General features: G+C 39.7%; 1 protein-coding gene across 1 annotated transcript in view; it reads right to left on the reverse strand.

Moving 5' to 3' along the window:
• LOC126226731 (DNA-dependent protein kinase catalytic subunit-like) overlaps positions 1-18,715 on the reverse strand; it is a 563,510-nt gene that overhangs the window by 47,107 nt on the left and 497,688 nt on the right. The window contains exons 50-52 of the mRNA XM_049942233.1: positions 14,232-14,432; positions 4,870-4,976; positions 4,223-4,390 (exon numbers count right to left, since the gene is read on the reverse strand). Coding sequence (XP_049798190.1) covers positions 4,223-4,390; positions 4,870-4,976; positions 14,232-14,432 — 476 coding nt within the window. The remainder of the gene's footprint in view (positions 1-4,222; positions 4,391-4,869; positions 4,977-14,231; positions 14,433-18,715) is intronic.

An 18,715-nucleotide genomic window follows, 5' to 3' on the forward strand; every position in this document is an offset into this window, starting at 1 on the left:
TGTCCTTGCTACTGTTTTGCGTTTTGTTCCTACGCAATGGCCCTTGTCAAAGTCGCGGATCGAGGATCCGCTGGTTCGCCGATTTTTTGCTCACAAGGAGAGACTTTTTGTATGACGTGGTGTTTTGTTGTTGCGTTCTGATAATGATCAGTCCAGAGTCGTGGTCCCACGTTCGTTACAGTCTTCTGTCTTACGGCTTCTTCACCAAGGACATTGGGGTATAGTGCGCACGAAACAACTTGCTCGTCAGCACTGTACTTGGTTCGGAATCGATGCTGCGATTACGAATATGTGCTCTTCTTGCATGGCGTGTGCCGAACAACAATCCGCACCGCCGCGGAAATTCTTTGCATGGCCGAACGCCACTTCCCCTTGGCAACGCTTGCACATCGATTTTGCTGGTCCATTCTGGAATGCTCGATGGTTGGTTGTGGTCGATTCTTTCAGTAACTTTCCTTTTGTTGTCCGGATGTCTTCCACGTCGTCTTCTGCCACCATCCAAGCGTTGTCTGCTATTTTTTGCATTGAAGGTCTTCCACATACTATTGTTTCCGACAATGGCCCACAATTCATGTCCGCAGAATTTCAGTCATTCTGCAAGGCCAATGGTATTCAACATCTGACATCCGCGCCGTTTTTGCCTGTCAAATGGTGCCGCTGAACGATTGGTCCGGACTTTCAAGTCACAGATGTTGAAGTTGAAAGAGTCGCATTCTCGGGAGGACGCGTTGTTGCTCTTTTTGTCTTTGTATCGCTCTCAGCCCCGCGATGGTCGCTTGCCGGCTGAGTTGCTCCACGGTCGTCCTCATCGAACCTTGATGTCTTTGCTGCATCCGCTGCATCAGGTTCCTGTGCAGCGGCAGACTCCTGTTTTTGCTCCAGGCGACGTTGTATTCTATCGCAACTATCGAGGTTCACGGCGTTGGCTCGCAGGGCGCATTCTTCGCTGCCTCGGCCGCGCGATGTAATTGGTTTTGGGAGCCTCTGGTGAGGCGTGTCGGCATCTCAATCAGCTGCGCCTCTGTCGTCGCCTGGGTTCTGCCGCTCCCCGTCTGCTTTCAGCGACGGTGCCGTCCGGTCAGCGCCCTGGGGACCCATCTACTGGCTCGCCTCATCCCCAGGTGTTACCGACGCTGCCTTCCATTTTGCCTCATGGCGACGCGCCGCCGCCGCCGCCTGTTCTCCCGCTGGCGCCGCCCGCCGTGGACGCGTCGCTGCAACCGCATGGCGCCTCCCTGGGTCACGCGCCGCCGATCGCTTCCCGTGACCAGATGTCCTCCGCCATGGAACTCTTGCCCGCTCCGGACCAGATGTCGTCTTCGCCCGTCGGGTACCCCGACCAAATGGAGGTTGACCCTTCGGCCCCTCCTGTCTCATTACGGGTGCATACACCGCATGTTGACGTGCACCCTGGACTAGGTTTCCAGGCATTTCCTAGCTCCCCTCGGACCGAATGGCCGGGTGCAGGTGGCACAGCCTCGCCTGTTGTTAGGCTCCCCACCTCATCGCATACGTCAACATGGGGTCCTCCCCAAGGCGGGCGGAAGCCTTATCACACGACCGTTCGCCGATTTGCGGGGGAGGAATGTGGTGTCACCGCCAGACACCACACTTGCTAGGTGGTAGCTTAAATCGGCCGCGGTCCATTAGTACATGTCGGACCCGCGAGTCGCCACTGTCAGTGATCAGACCGAGCGCCACCACACGGCAGGTCTCGAGAGACTGACTAGCACTCGACCCAGTTGTACAACGACTTTGCTAGCGACTACACTGACGAAGCCTTTCTCTCATTTGCCTAGAGACAGTTAGAATAGCCTTCAGCTAAGTCAATGGCTACGACCTAGCAAGGCGCCATTAGTAACATTGCATGTATCTAAAGAGTCTCACTTGTATCGCCACAATTTCCAGATGTACCACAAGGATGGATTAAAGTTAAGTATTGAAGAAGCTACGTACTTTTCTTTATAGCTTTATTACGTATCCTGTTTCAGACCTCACGCCATCCTGCTTTAGCTTAGCGCGTGCCTTTCGGCTACCTCCGTGTGGCGTAGCTGTCTTGTTACGCCACAACAAATGTCATGCTGTCAGTAGAGGAACTCGCATCAGTCACCTGCTGCCATAGCCCATTATCACTAAATTTCACTGCACTGTCCTAATGGATACATTTGCTGTATGTCCCATACTGATTTCTGTGGTTATTTCTCGCACTGTTGCTTGTCTGTTAGCACTGACAACTATATGCAAATGTTGCTGCTACAGGTTGTTAACTGAAAGCCATCAGTCACTGTGTTGTCCGTGCTGAGAGATAATGAATGAAATTTGGTATTCTCAGCACACTCTTGACACTATGGGTCTGGGAGCATTGAATTCGCAAATGATTTCTGAAATGGAATGTGCCTTATGTCAAGTTACAGCTACCATTCTGCATTCGAAGTCTGTTAATTCCGAATGTGCAGTCATAATCACATCAGAAACCTTTTCAGTTGAATCACTTAAGTACAAATTACAGCTCCACCAATGCAGTGCCCTTTAATATCTTGTGTACATGATACTACCCCCATTTGTGTATGTATTTATTGCTATCCCATTACTTTTGTCACCTCAGTGTACTTTTGCACAGCATTCACAAGTGGAGTAGGAAATGGGAGGGAGTGAGATAATAGTGGTACCAGAAGTAATCTGTGTGATGATGCAACAGAGATGAAAGTGAGTGACCTGTAATTCAGAAACAGCTCTATACAGGAGTCCAAAGGTATTATTTTAACAGATAAGTAATCAGCATTGAAAAATAAATCAAGAACGAAAAAATCACAGACTGTTGCTTGCATAAATGATAATAATGACTGATCATGGCAGTACCACATAAAACACCAACAGAGAAGATTGCAATACCAAGAATGAGTTGTGTGACAAACGTAAGTTGTTAGTCATGTTTCTACATCTGAAATTATGTCTATTCAAATTTCATGGAAGTCACATACGAATGGCGCTAGTAGTGCCACTATGAGAATGCAAATCAGTTTTGCTTTAAATGCACACTGTAACAGCAGTATTGCAGGAAGATCAGTACGAAGGTAGCCAAAGTGCTGGTAGCAGTGGTCACGAGCATGTACAGTCGCAAGATGACCAGGCTCCAGATGGCCACATGGCTCTAGTGACAGGGGAGACAACTATGTTTGGCATATGGTCTGTCACATCACATTGCACATGCAGCAGCAATATAAGCAGCAGTTGGCATCACAATAACCCAATGAATTGTTACAAACAGATTACTTCAAGGATAGCTCTGAGACAGATGGCCTGTGGCATGCATTTCATTGAACCCAACCAGCACCATTTGCTTCTTCAGTGGCGTCAAGCGAGAGATCATTGGAGGGCAGGGAGAGGAATTGTTGTGTTATCTGATGAAAGCTGCTTCTATCTTGGTGGCAGTGATGGTAGTGTGTTGGTTAGGAGAAGGCAAATGGAGAGCCTGCAACTGACCTGTCTGCATGCTACGCACACTGAACCTGCACCTGGAGTAATGGTCTGGCGTGCAGTTTTATGTGACAGCAGGAGAATTCTCATGATTATCCCATGCACCCTGACTGCAAATTTGTATGTCAATCTAGTGATTGAACCTGTTATGCTGTTGTTCATGAACAGTGTTCCAGGGGGTGATTTCCCACAGTATAATGCTTACCCACGTACCGCTGTAGTAACTCAACATGCTCTACTGGATTGAGATGCTGCCTTGACCTGCTCGATCACCAGCTCTGGCTCCAGTCTAGCATATATGGGACATCATTATATGACAACTCCAGCATCATCCACAACCAGCTATTACTGTCCCCGTACTGACTGATCAAGTGCAATAGGTGTGGAACTTCATCCCACAAACTGACATCTGGCGCACGGTTATTAATGTACCAGAATTCCACATTTGCAATAGCTTATCTTGCACTTACATTAACCCATGATCTTGCAATATCAATCACTTGAATGTGTTACCTAGGTAAATGAATGAAAGCTTGCCATTTTGATGGATGGTCCTACAAAATAATTCTGAATTTTTCCTTGATGATACTGACTGGGTTTAGGGTTTGTGACAGCTGAATGTTAGTGCACCACTATATTCATGTAACTTAGATGTCACAAGCAGGAGCAGTGAATACATTTACATTCAAAAATCTTATTATGCACACTGATGATTTCTGAAACAGTAATTACAGCAATACTTTACCGCATAATATCCCAAGGTACGCTGTTTACATTCTCATTGTATATTTTAACTGTTTCTTCAGGTGAATATTTACGGTAAGCACTTTCATATTTTTCTTTGTCCGTCAAGTTTTTTTTACTTGGATTTGAAGCAGCCAGCCAGCCTCTATAGCGTGTTAAAGCCTCATCCCTGTAACAAAATATTTTCATGAACAGCATTATTTTGTCTATGCTGAAATAGCAAAACAAAACATTGCTGAAAAACTTTAAGGGAAAAAATTCATTAATCGTCAGTGGAGATTTAGTGACTCACTATGCTCTTTCATTTTTTGTATTTTTGCAACACAATCCCAAGAGCATTTTCACTACCTTAAACAGTTTCAATCAGCCAGTGGTCATCTACAGATTAAAAGCCATATGCTGCAAGCAGTTTTTGCTTGATAATGCAAAGGAAACCACTTTGCTGCAAGTGGTTTCCACTGCATTATCAAAGGTCTTTGCTCTAGACATGACTATTTGCAGGTTGAAACCAGTTGCAGCATTGTGAAATGATCTTAGGACTGTGTCAATGAAGTATAAAAACAAAAAATTACAAAAAAATTTAGATTTTAGGGATAAATTAAAAACCTGTACTTTATGTTTATAAAACATTTCATCATTTATACTCACGCAGATGTTTTCTCTTCTCCTGTGTATGAAGATTCTATTAATTCTTTCAGACTTTTTGTATTATCCACCCACTGTATGAAACCAAGATTGCTACTAAGTGGTACAACCTGCAAATAACATTTTGCTGTCAGAAGAACAGAATGTTCAGCTAAACCGCACTGCAGAACAAGCAGACATGTCTATTATGTTCTAAGAAAGAGTATGTGGTTCTCTTACATATATAAAAGCAAATTATTTCTTCCAATATTTCCTATATTCGTTTTGAACTGAAGCATGGCAGAAGATATTGTGAAGCTATTATTTGGCTTCACGAGAATGGGGCAGCTCTTGTTCATTCAGTCTGTCAAGTATTTGAATATGGAGTACCTCTCACACTACACATCATTATAACTAATTTCATTATTGGCGTCACATCATTCTATACAAGTATTCAACAAGTGCAAAGTGAGTCTGTTGTTGACTGTTTACTTTCTCAGCACCCTTCAGTTTGCAAGCCCAGGATATTCTCTCATATCAGTCTTGTCAAGGGTATATTATAAACACTCAACAAACTAATACACATTTTAGAATAAGGTGTATGGTTGTGGTACCAGAATGGCTTCCATCAAAGCAAAATGATAGGGTCCCTTAGGAAACCTACTACCAGACTGCAGTTTGCTAATGGATCACACCTATGCTTTGTGGACCCCTAACGAGCACGGGCCAGTCAGAACTCTGCCACAGATCTTCTCTCCTTGTACCATGAAATTCGCGTGGCTGTTTCCTAAACCCTGCATTAGCTTCTTTGGGTTTGATAGTCACTTATATGACAGTCATTTTCATATCATTGTATACATTAATCCCCCCACTACAGCAAAATCTTCATTTCAAAATTGTCCATGCCTCTGCATCCCTTTCGCTCTTTCATAAAGCCTTGGACTTCACTGGGAATGGGTCTGTTCTGATAAAAAAATTCACAAAAAGATACACTTTTAAAAGCATTTGTAACTTAAAACTACCATGGGCTTCTTCATTTTACTTAAACGAATATCCTCAATTTTTGAGAATTATATGTCGTTCCCTGTTATTTTGCCTCTGCAGCTCCCACTAGTCCTTTGGAAATTATTCCCTGATGTCTTAGAGCAGGTTCTATCACTGTTCACGTAATTTTTAGCAACCACCTCTAACATCATTTTCCTGCAGTCCACGACCCACTTCCAGCTATTGCTTTGTTCCGAATGTACGCTCTCATAAATTTCTTCCTTAAATTAAGGGCTCTTTGTTTCTTTTAGTCTGTTCCTTGCATTTTCCTTGCTTTATGTGCCATACATTATTTTGCTTCCAAGGAGGCAGAATTCCTTTACTTCAACTATTGCAACCACTAATTTTGATGTTAAGTTTATCAACTACCTCGTTTTTTCTACACCTTGTTACAGAATAGAATGAAAAGCACTTCTGAGATAGAGAAATTTGTTAGTATCAAATATAAATTTATGAGTTAGGAAGTCTTTTCTGAAAGTGGTTATCTGGTGACTAAGCTTCTATGGAAGTGAAATGTGGGTGAAAACGGTACAGACAAGTAGAGAATAGAATATTTTGATGCTCTGGCACTACAGAAGAATTATTAAGTTTATATGGGTACAGTGAGTAACTGATGAGGAGCTACCGAACTTAAGTGAGGAAAGAAACTTGACTAAATTAAGGAATTGCTTGACAGGACAGATCCTGTGCATTAATGGATTGTCAGTTTGGTAATGGAGGGAACAGTGGATGTAAAAATTTTGTATGGGGACCAAAATATGAATGTAGCACACAAGTTTAAATGAATGCAGTAGTTATTCACAGATGAAGAGGCTTGCACAGGATAGATTAGCATGAAGAGCTTCAGACTGAAGACCTTTCACCAGAATTTTGATCACACTGCTGAACCTTCTTCTCTTGCCATAGTTGCTTCTCTGGCATAGAAGGGGATTCCTAAGAGAAGCCTGAGCACTTCTCTCTTGGTCTTCTATTCTTATTATTAATTATTTTTGTGAGAATATGAAACTTTTTCACCATTTCACACAGCCAAACAAGTCTTTCTCTGTTATCAAGTGCAATGTTAGAAATGCCTGTCTTGTGCCTTAAGCTTTCATAAAGAGAAACTGGTCATCTAACACTCCCTGAATTTTCCTTTCCATTCTTCTGTACATTGGTCTTGTCTGCAATGTGGGTGAATGAGCTGTTAAGGAAATTGTGGGATAGTTCTTCAACACTGTTCATTTTTGGCATGCTGGTGTAGAAGCTTCCAAGAAACCACTTAGTGCAAAATCTGTGCAGTTCACAGGTTTATTTACATATATCAGCCAACTTTCAATAATCCACTGTCTTCCATCTGCTATACATTTATATTCAAAACTTATATACTAAAATTTTATGTGAAATTTAAACATCCATTTTGTGTTGATTGTTTCAAAAAATCACGTGCATGACATGATTTATTGTTTCTTTGTCTATCTATCTTCTTGATTCTTTTACCTAACCTTTATCCCGTATCTTCAAAGCGTCGAATGCTAATTTTTGGATTTTGCAGTATTAATAGCAGAAGGTGGCAGGATGCCCTTCCTGTGTCGCAGTGTTCATCAAACCAGAAACACACGTGTAGGGTCTTCTGCATACGGTGCTGTCCCCTTGGAAGGTGGGAGTGTCCATAGCTTACGCATCATGAAGTGAACAAGAAAGTGCAACATTTTATCACCATAATGTTGAAATAAACATTTCGTTTCACGTTCACAGTACACTGAATGAATAGGCCCATGTCATAGTAAGAGAAACATTACAGAAACTTGAGCTACATCCATCAGTCACTGTGGGTTAAATGCCTCATTTGGTTGTCTGTGTATTCAACACCTTATATAATTTGAAAAGTGGCAATACTATTACTTGTTGATTAGATTAGATGTACTTTTCGTTCCAATTTATCCATAGTGAGATCCTCTGGGATGTGAACATGCCAGAAAACAAGAATACGCAGTAAATATTTACAAAATAAGAACACATGTTAATGTATCTCTTATCTCACCAAATATTAAAAATTCAATACACTTCGGTGCAAATGATAATTCTTAGGCTATCATTGCCAAGCAACATCAACTAAAGGAAATGACATAGAAAACATTTTACAGAATTTATTTACAATGATCACATTACTGCATAATATTGTACAGAAGTCAGATTTATGCAATATTAACATTATGTGATATTAATAACATGCATGCATCAATTGGTTCTGCTAAAAAATTCATCCATTTAGTAGGAGGAGCTGGCCACCAATAAATCTTTTAAACTCTTCTTAAACTGAACTTCATTATTACTTCTTTTTATGGCTGCTGGCATGTTACTGAAAATGTATATTGCTGAATAGTGGACACTTTTCTGAACCAAAGTAAGTGACTTTAAATCTTTGTGGAAGTTATACTGATTTCTAGAATTGATTCCATACTATACTATTTCTAGTACTGATTCCATAACTATACACTTACAGTCAGCTATTGCCCAGTTTCTGTGTTTTTTGGCCCACTGCAGATGTGTAATGTGTAGCTTTATTTGAGCACAGGCCATGTGTAAGCTACCCAACTCGAAATGTCACTGCATGCACTCCCCTTCACAATGTGCACTCAGAAACAAACTGAAATAGACGTACATTCAGATACAGCAGTAATTCCTGACTGGTTTGACTGAGCAAGAGAGCGAGATGGTGCAGTGGTTAGCACAATGGACTCGCATTCTGGAGGATGACAGTTCAAACCTGCGTCCGGCCATCCTGATTCTGTGTGTGTGTGTGTGTGTGTGTGTGTGTGTCTATCTAATTACAAAGGAGACTGTTTGGTGAAAGCTTACATGTTTGACAGCCTTTTTGTCATTCCTATCTGCGACTCAACATCTCTGCTATATGGTGAGTAGCTGTCTATTCTTTTCATAATATCGTCATTATTCCATATAGGATTTTCCATTGTTTGAACAGTAGTAGTTGCATGATATGATGAAAAACAAAAAGACAGCTATAATTTTTATTTGTTAACAAAGACGTGTGAAGCATTATTTCATCATCAACATGACATTTTATTGATATCACTGACTTCATTAGAATTTTTAAGGAGGCACGATGGTGATTTTACAAAAAAAATATTTTTTTAAAATAAATATATTAATTTATGACTTACTGACAATGCGTTCCCAAGTTTTTATGACTATGACCATTATTTTCACTGCAATAAATTAAGTACATCAGTGCCTGCCTGACTGAATTTACATATCATTCAGCTTGCTTTCAATCCAAAATTTGTATAATCGATATTGTTTTATCTTTTACATCTGGACACTACAGCATTGCAAAATCTTTGTTGTAGTTCCAGGAGTCAGCCAAAGATGACACTAATTCTACGAATAAGCAATGTAACCAAGTCTGAGATGTCATGTGATGTAATTACTGGTGTTCACACAGGGTTAATATGATAATTTGGGTGAATTGTGCATATATTATCCACAATTATGCCCTGCTTACAATGGATGAAATGCAAATCTGCCTGGAATCATTTTACTAAAGGAAATACATCTCAAGATATTTCCGGAGGTTCTCTTGATGAGAGTGCTTCTAGGAAGAAAATGGATTCTAATTTGCCACTGCAACTTGAAAATTCATGTGAATCTTGCACATCCAAAAAATGTTTACATGGAGGTACACAATACACAAAACTGTAATAATTTTTAAGACGTGCTCTCTGACTGCTAGATAGCGATAACATCTGTGACAACGATAAAAGATATGTAGGGCAGAGATGATTATTAATGAGCAATTCAGCATGCACTAATCAATTGGTAGTTCTCTGCCTGTCAATCTGTGTTGAGATCTGAAAGAGACTACATGTATGTGTAAAAAATGCACACATGCCAAGTATTATTAACTTTGTGAATGTATTACGTCAAGGTCGTGCATGAAAATATATTCAGGACAGTTTTAAAAAGTTGTTTGAATATTTATTTATTAGTCCATGAAGGATATTACAACAAGTATTTGGATGATCGTGAAGTCCTGCAAGGACACCAGTAATAATGGAGGGAAATACCAACATGTCACCACTATGTTACAGAGGTACAAGCAATTATTTCTGGAAGGGACAGAATAACATTTAAAATTTTTATATCCATGTATTCACAATGAAATCTTTTTGTTCCATTTTTTCTTCATTAACTAGGGTACTGTTTGGATAGCTGAAACCCCCCCTTTTTCTATTATATATTCCAGAATAAACTTAAAAATCATTTAACCCTTCAAATAATATTTGCTTATCATTACCAAATCCCTTTTCCCAATAATTTTCCCACAGACTGTTAAGAAGCACTAGCAAACACACAGGAGAAGTTAACGCCTAAAGTAATATATATAAATTACATCTACAAGAAAAGATAACCTTTCACATATAATATTGGTCTTTCTTTGTGTGCTTATTCTTTAATATACATAAAACACAAATGAGCCAGTAAAAATTAAAATAATGATATAAACGGCTGGTCTTCTGGGACCAAAATTTTTGTAAGTGGCTAATCCTCTAAGTGTTAAGTTTTGAATGAGAGTATAATGCTCAATGATTTAAGAAATGCATTGCACATTCTCACATGTAACATAATTCATCCAGTGTAAAACGAGATTTTCTTTGAAAGCAATGCTTCTCATATCATCACACGCACATTTTCCTGGGGCCTGTTAGAAATGTAAACAGTTATGACATCATGTTCATCAAAAGCAGACTCTTGTGTATGCACTGTGTTTTGTTGTTGTAAATCACACTTTTTGTTGTAACTTAAGTTTTATTTTGGTGTTACCCTCTTGTTTATGTTTTATTGTTGCAGTATTATTCTGCAGTAGTGGGCTAAACTAAAATCGTTTTTTAGAGTATCAGTTCTTACAGTCAGAATTACAAAAATTTAACTGAAAAGTATGACAGTGAAAAATTTCTGGAATTCTAAAAAATTTCCAGGTTTTGCTGAATTATTTTCAGCATGAAAAAATTCCCATATTTTTTCCAGATTTCATGGTTGTCATGGTATTGTACACCCTGAGTTTGTGGTCCTAAAACTGTTTAGACAGCAACATATATTGCTGTTCTATATTATAATACTGGCAATGAAGAAAAAGCAAAGGTATTAGAACTCTGATTCATTGCTAAAAGGAATTACGCATTACAAATACTGACAATGCTGGACAAGAAGTGGGTCAATCAGGCTGCTGCAGCATTGATAAATACATCCAAAATTCACAAGTAGTTGACAAGATCATGTAGAAGAGGAAGAGAAGTTGACAAAGACCCTGAATACAGTGAGGAAGATTTTAAACATGTATAAAATCCCTATATTTCAAGAAAAGTTGTAAAATTTAACAAAGCAAACTTTAAATCTGTTTTTCTACTAACATTATTTTTTTTTTGTTTTTAGGAACATTAAGGTTAACTCAAAGATGGTTTAAGCTAGAACTTTCAAATTGCTGAGTTCTTGTAAGTAAGTAGCCTGTTTGAAATGGACTAATGAAGTACATAGGAGCGAATTGCAAGTGATGTGTGGTGAAATACATGAAAAATTAACACTCAAAAACTGTTCACATAAAAAATTAATAAAATGATACTTAATGATACTGTAGTATTCATTTTAACCCAACAATGCAAACTCCAGGTTGGAATAGGACAGATTGCTACTCACTGTAAAGATCACACGTTGAGCTGCAGAGAGGCACAACCGTTACACCTTATAGCTTTCGGGCAAAGCCTTCTTCAGCAAAGTAAAACAAAAACACACACACACACACACACACACACACACACACACACACACACACACACACACTTTCACAAACAAGCACACCTCATACACACACAACTGCTACCACCGGCAGCTCCAACTGGTATGCAACTGTCATATGAACGGCAATCTGAGGTGTGGTAGAGAAGGGGGAGGGACAGCAAACTATGAGCAGAGGAAAAGAAGAGTGGTATCTGTCAGGGCATACATGGCCTAGAGACTGCCAGGTGCAGCATTTGAAAGTGGGGCATGGGGAGGAAGAAAAAAATTGGGAGCGGAAAAGAAGAGGATCAGGTAAGGGGGAAAGGATGGGCGGGTACATTGACAATGAGCAGCACACAAAGAGGGTGGGAGAATGTGACAGGGAGTAGACAATAGAGTGAGAGGGAGGAAACTGTCGGGTGGAGGGTGAGAGGGCAGGAGGGCACAGTAGGCTGAGGCCGTTATAATTTTGGGAGCAGATAATATGCGCAATAACAACTCCCATCTGCACAGTTCAGTAAAGCTTGTGTGGCTAAGAGCAAAGTTGACCACCCTGTGGCATAACATGCAGCTTAACACACCGTACTTGATTTCAATGGTTGCTTGACAACCTGGGCCATCTGGATCCTCCTCTCCACCACCAGCTTTCAGAACTGTACAGATGGGTGTTATCCTTACAACACACTATCCACTCCCGAAATTATCCCACATCAACCTATAGTAACCTACTGTCCCCACACCTTCCACCCAATAGTTTCCACCCCCTCATCCTATTGCCTTCTCCCTTTTCAAGTTCCCACACCCTCTTTGTTTGTGTACTAGCCTCTGTCAACCCCTACCTCCCAACACTTTGCCTGGCAGTCTCTATAACCTGCACACTCCGCCCCGTGAGACAGCACTCTTCTCTCCCCCACCAGATCCTGCTGTCCCTCCCCCCTCCCCACCCCACTCCAGATTGCTATTCACATGACATTCACATCCCAGTCAGAGCTGCCGATGGTAATGGTCATGTGTGTGTGTGAGCAATCTATTCTTATCCTAATATTATTATTAATTTTAGTCCAAGATGAATATAAAAAGACTGTTTTGGCCAAGTTTTATGATACTGTCTATTTTGGTTGAGAATTTAAGTATTCCTAAATTGTTTAATGTTGCTGTATAGTTATTAACAACTAATAATGTTAATAGTCATTGTATAACTTCTTTTCGTATAAAGAATACCAGACTGACTTCCTTCGAACAGATGTGTCCGGATGTGACGGTTCGCCCACTTTTATTTCTTAGTTGATTGTCCTCGGTGTCAACGTACTGGCTGAAAAAATAGGGGGTGGAAGTGTAGTACTGTGTACTGTAAATGATGTAGCCAACAGATGCACAGTTGCGTTTCACAGTCCTTTACTTCACTGTTCACAACACCCCCCCCCCCCCCCTCCCCAAATATTACTCAGTTATATGGCCAGTGCACTACTGTTTAACTTTTGATAAGCCTCATTAATAGGTTGCAGGAGAACATCCACATACTGTTATACAATAGTTTATCGTTGAACATCTAAGAGCAGTAAAAAACATAACCACATAGTCCACAGTTTTTTTCGGAATAATCAGGTACGTATGGAACAGATGCTGTCATTGTTTTAACACACGGCCCAATTGTGTTATGCTTCTTTCACAGTTAGGTTGATGCATTGTTGTTGTTCTAACGAACACAGGTTTCTTGTCTGAAGCCCGGCCATGGACGGACTGTCTAGCGACAAAAAAATCGGGCCCTTATATATCCTCATAATAATAGGTACTAAAACAACTACACATTGTTCAAAGCTAAATTTACAGAAATTACAATTAAAACTTAATTCATTAAATTGACTGAATACCTTGACAAATTAGTTCCTTTCAACAGTTTCTTCTACTACAAGAGTTAGGCTTAATTGTTTCTTTAAATCATGAAATTAACATACATCATTACACAAACAAAACTTTTGACAAAACTGTTAATAACTTTGGAATTAATTAAGGGCTGGCTTTGCTAACATGGTTTTGAATAGATCCAAACAGATACTTTAAGATTACTAGTATTTTATCTTCCAAATGCTTACAGTTATTGCAGAATTTATATTTGTTTATAAGTCAACAACAGAATTTAATTTAAGAAACAATTACTAATTTCACCCTATAATGAAAGTATTAATTAGCAATAGTCAAAATAAATTAGAAAATCAATTGCATACATAAAAATAAGCACAAAATTAGATACGGTGCTATATTCTTTAAAACTAAGGGCCAACCTTTCTCTTTCATGAAAATGCTGATATACTCACATATGTTAATGATAATTAGTCAAAAGTGAAAAAAAGAATTTTAAGGAGGCAGATGGCAAAACAAGAGGGGAAGTAAAAATATCCCATGTTGCTTCATAACATGGTGAATATTTAGCATTTATTTTTCAACTAAATTTAACATTTATTTTTAATTAAATTAAATACTTCTGCAATTTTACGACCATCCCCTCCTTAAATTTGAAATAGAGGAGTACAAACGGTAAACTATAAAGCAACTGGAGAGACTAAACTTACCTGATAGGTTCTTATGCGTAGCTGCTGTTCTCTGCACACTGAATCCTGTGTTAACATTTTAGTCATAAGACTGAATAGTTGCTGAATTCTCTGATCAAGGCGCAAGTCCTCACCATGTTTTATTATACAGTGATGTTCCTTTGCATCATTACCAAGTATTGTTAGCCTTATAGGTTTCCGCATTGAATGTAATACGATCACCTTTTGCAACAAAATTACAGTGTTTGTCAAGATGCAGAATCAAATGGTCATCTAAAATGGAATACTTTTAAAGTACACTTAAAAATAAAAGTGTTATAATTGTTAAGAAGGGATATGTTACATATATGCCACTCATATTGTAACTGAGACATTCTAGAAACAGAGATGAATAATGTAGCCTTAAAAAAAAAAAAAACCCTAAGTTAGCAGAATATATTATTGTTATACTCCTTTAACAAATTCACATTGAAATGAGATGATCTGCCATCAGAAAGAATTCAGAAAGTGTGCCAGACACGCCTGTTGAAGACATCTGGAAAGGGGGCAAGTGACATTTGTTGTTGTTTTAGTCCGAAGACTGGTTTGATGCAGTTCTTCACATTACATTTGTTGTCGTTGCGGTCTTCAGTCCTGAGACTGGTTTGATGCAGCTCTCCATGCTACTCTATCCTGTGCAAGCTTCTTCATCTCCCAGTACCTACTGCAACTTACATCCTTCTGAATCTGCTTAGTGTATTCATCTCTTGGTCTCCCTCTACGATTTTTACCCTCCACACTGCCCTCCAATGCTAAATTTGTGATCCCTTGATGCCTCAAAACATGTCCTACCAACCGATCCCTTCTTCTAGTCAAGTTGTGTCACAAACTTCTCTTCTCCCCAATCCTATTCAATACCTCCTCATTAGTTACGTGATCTACCCACCTTATCTTCAGCATTCTTCTGTAGCACCACATTTCGAAAGCGGCTATTCTCTTCTTGTCCAAACTATTTATTGTCCATGTTTCACTTCCATACACTCCATACAAATACTTTCAGAAACGACTTCCTGACACTTAAATCTATACTCGATGTTAACAAATTTCTCTTCTTCAGAAACGATTTCCTTGCCATTGCCAGTCTACATTTTATATCCTCTCTACTTCGACCATCATCAGTTATTTTACTCCCCAAATAGCAAAACTCCTTTACTACTTTAAGTGTCTCATTTCCTAATCTAATTCCCTCAGCATCACCCGATTTAATTTGACTACACTCCATTATCCTTGTTTTGCTTTTGTTGATGTTCATCTTATATCCTCCTTTCAAGACACCATCCATTCCGTTCAACTGCTCTTCCAAGTCCTTTGCTGTCTCTGACAGAATTACAATGTCATCGGCGAACCTCAAAGTTTTTACTTCGTCTCCATGAATTTTAATACCTACTCCGAATTTTTCTTTTGTTTCCTTCACTGCTTGCTCAATATAGAGATTGAATAACATCGGGGAGAGGCTACAACCCTGTCTCACTCCCTTCCCAACCACTGCTTCCCTTTCATGTCCCTTGACTCTTATAACTGCCTCTGGTTTCTGTACAAAATGTAAATAGCCTTTCGCTCCCTGTATTTTACCCCTGCCACCTTCAGAATTTGAAAGAGAGTATTCCAGTTAACATTGTCAAAAGCTTTCTCTAAGTCTACAAATGCTAGAAACGTAGGTTTGCCTTTTCTTAATCTTTCTTCTAAGATAAGTCGTAAGGTTAGTATTGCCTCACGTGTTCCAACATTTCTACGGAATCCAAACTGATCTTCCCCGAGGTCCGCTTCTACCAGTTTTTCCATTCGTCTGTAAAGAATTCGCGTTAGTATTTTGCAGCTGTGACTTATTAAACTGATAGTTCGGTAATTTTCACATCTGTCAACACCTGCTTTCTTTGGGATTGGAATTATTATATTCTTCTTGAAGTCTGAGGGTATTTCGCCTGTCTCATACATCTTGCTCACCAGATGGTAGAGTTTTGTCATGACTGGCTCTCCCAAGGCCATCAGTAGTTCTAATGGAATGTTGTCTATTCCCGGGGCCTTGTTTTGACTCAGGTCTTTCAGTGCTCTGTCAAACTCCTCACGCAGTATCTTATCTCCCATTTCGTCTTCATCTACATCCTCTTCCATTTCCATAATATTGTCCTCAAGTACATCGCCCTTGTATAAACCCTCTATATACTCCTTCCACCTTTCTGCCTTCCCTTCTTTGCTTAGAACTGGGTTGCCATCTGAGCTCTTGATATTCATACAAGTGGTTCTCTTCTCTCCAAAGGTCTCTCTAATTTTCCTGTAGGCAGTATCTATCTTACCCCTAGTGAGACAAGCCTCTACATCCTTACATTTGTCCTCTAGCCATCCCTGCTTATCCATTTTGCACTTCCTGTCGATCTCATTTTTGAGACGTTTGTATTCCTTTTTGCCTGCTTCATTTACTGCATTTTTATATTTTCTCCTTTCATCAATTAAATTCAATATTTCTTCTGTTACCCAAGGATTTCTATTAGCCCTCGTCTTTTTGCCTACTTGATCGTCTGCTGCCTTCACTACTTCATCCCTCAGAGCTACCCATTCTTCTTGTACTGTATTTCTTTCCCCCATTCCTGTCAATTGTTCCCTTATGCTCTTCCTGAAACTCTCTACAACCTCTGGTTCTTTCAGTTTATCCAGGTCCCATCTCCTTAAATTCCCACCTTTTTGCAGTTTCTTCAGTTTCAATCTGCAGTTCATAACCAATAGATTGTGGTCAGAATCCACATCTGCCCCTGGAAATGTCTTACAATTTAAAACCTGGTTCCTAAATCTCTGTCTTACCATTATATAATCCATCTGAAACCTTTTCGTACCTCCAGGATTCTTCCAGGTATACAACCTTCTTTTATGATTCTTGAACCAAGTGTTAGCTATGATTAAGTTATGCTCTGTGCAAAATTCTACAAGGCGGCTTGCTCTTTCATTTCTTCCCCCCAATCCATATTCACCTACTATGTTTCCTTCTCTCCCTTTTCCTACTGATGAATTCCAGTCACCCATGACTATTAAATTTTCATCTCCCTTCACTACCTGAATAATTTCTTTTATCTCGTCATACATTTCATCAATTTCTTCATCATCTGCAGAGCTAGTTGGCATATAAACTTGTACTACTGTAGTAGGCATGGGCTTTGTGTCTGTCTTGGCCACAATAATGCGTTCACTATGCTGTTTGTAGTAGCTTACTCGCACTCCTATTTTTTTATTCATTATTAAACCTACTCCTGCATTACCCCTATTTGATTTTGTATTTATAACCCTGTAATCACCTGACCAAAAGTTTTGTTCCTCCTGCCACCGAACTTCACTAATTCCCACTATATCTAACTTTAACCTATCCATTTCCCTTTTTAAATTTTCTAACCTACCTGCCCGATTAAGGGATCTGACATTCCACGCTCCGATCCGTAGAATGCCAGTTTTCTTTCTCCTGATAACGATGTCCTCTTGAGTAGTCCCCGCCCGGAGATCCGAATGGGGGACTATTTTACCTCTGGAAACGCCATCATCATTTAATCATACAGTAAAGCTGCATGTCCTCGGGAAAAATTACGGCTGTAATTTCCCCTTGCTTTCAGCCGCTCGCGGTACCAGCACAGCAAGGCCGTTTTGGTTAATGTTACAAGGCCACATCAGTCAATCATCCAGACTGTTGCCCCTGCAACTACTGAAAAGGCTGCTGCCCCTCTTCAGGAACCACACGTTTGTCTGGCCTCTCAACAGATACCCCTCCGTTGTGGTTGCAGTTACGGTACGGCCATCTGTATCGCTGAGGCACGCAAGCCTCCCCACCAACGGCAAGGTACATGGTTCATGGGGGGGCACATTACATTACAACTACAGAATTCAAAGCAGAGACTGGGTATGAGTATTTGAAAGGGCTTAAGAGAGACTTTTGAAGAACAGAAATCCAATTCAAAAACAAAGCTTTGCTCCTGAATTATAGAGTATAGTGTTTCAAGGGCAGGAGATGGTTTATTTCTTGCCAGAGACAGTGCTACAATTTTATATTAGCACAGACACAAATGTACGCATTTCACCTGTAATGAAATTTTGTTTGCTAGCAATATCTGAAGGACAATACTTCAAATGTGTTTTGACATATTCCTATAGTTACTTCCACCAAATACATTCTAAGAACTAGGACAGCTAACTTACTGCCACTTTATGATTTCACACACACTACCACTTTTTTCTCAGCCTGAGGAGAGACGATAGAGCTGCTAAAACCCAATTAAAATGAAGAAACTGGAAGAAGGTAAAACGTCACATATTTATATATAATCTCCATGGTAAATCAAGTCAATTAGTGCTACTCATAAATTAATGTGGGAAATTCATCATTTCCATTACACAATAAGTCATGTGCGAAGAGATATATGTGTTACTAGTTAATACAACCACATCTACACTTTGATGTACCAAAGCTTCCTCTGTTTTCAATAGGCTAC

Source organism: Schistocerca nitens, chromosome 1 (assembly GCF_023898315.1).
Source record: "Schistocerca nitens isolate TAMUIC-IGC-003100 chromosome 1, iqSchNite1.1, whole genome shotgun sequence".
Lineage (NCBI taxonomy): Eukaryota > Metazoa > Arthropoda > Insecta > Orthoptera > Acrididae > Schistocerca > Schistocerca nitens.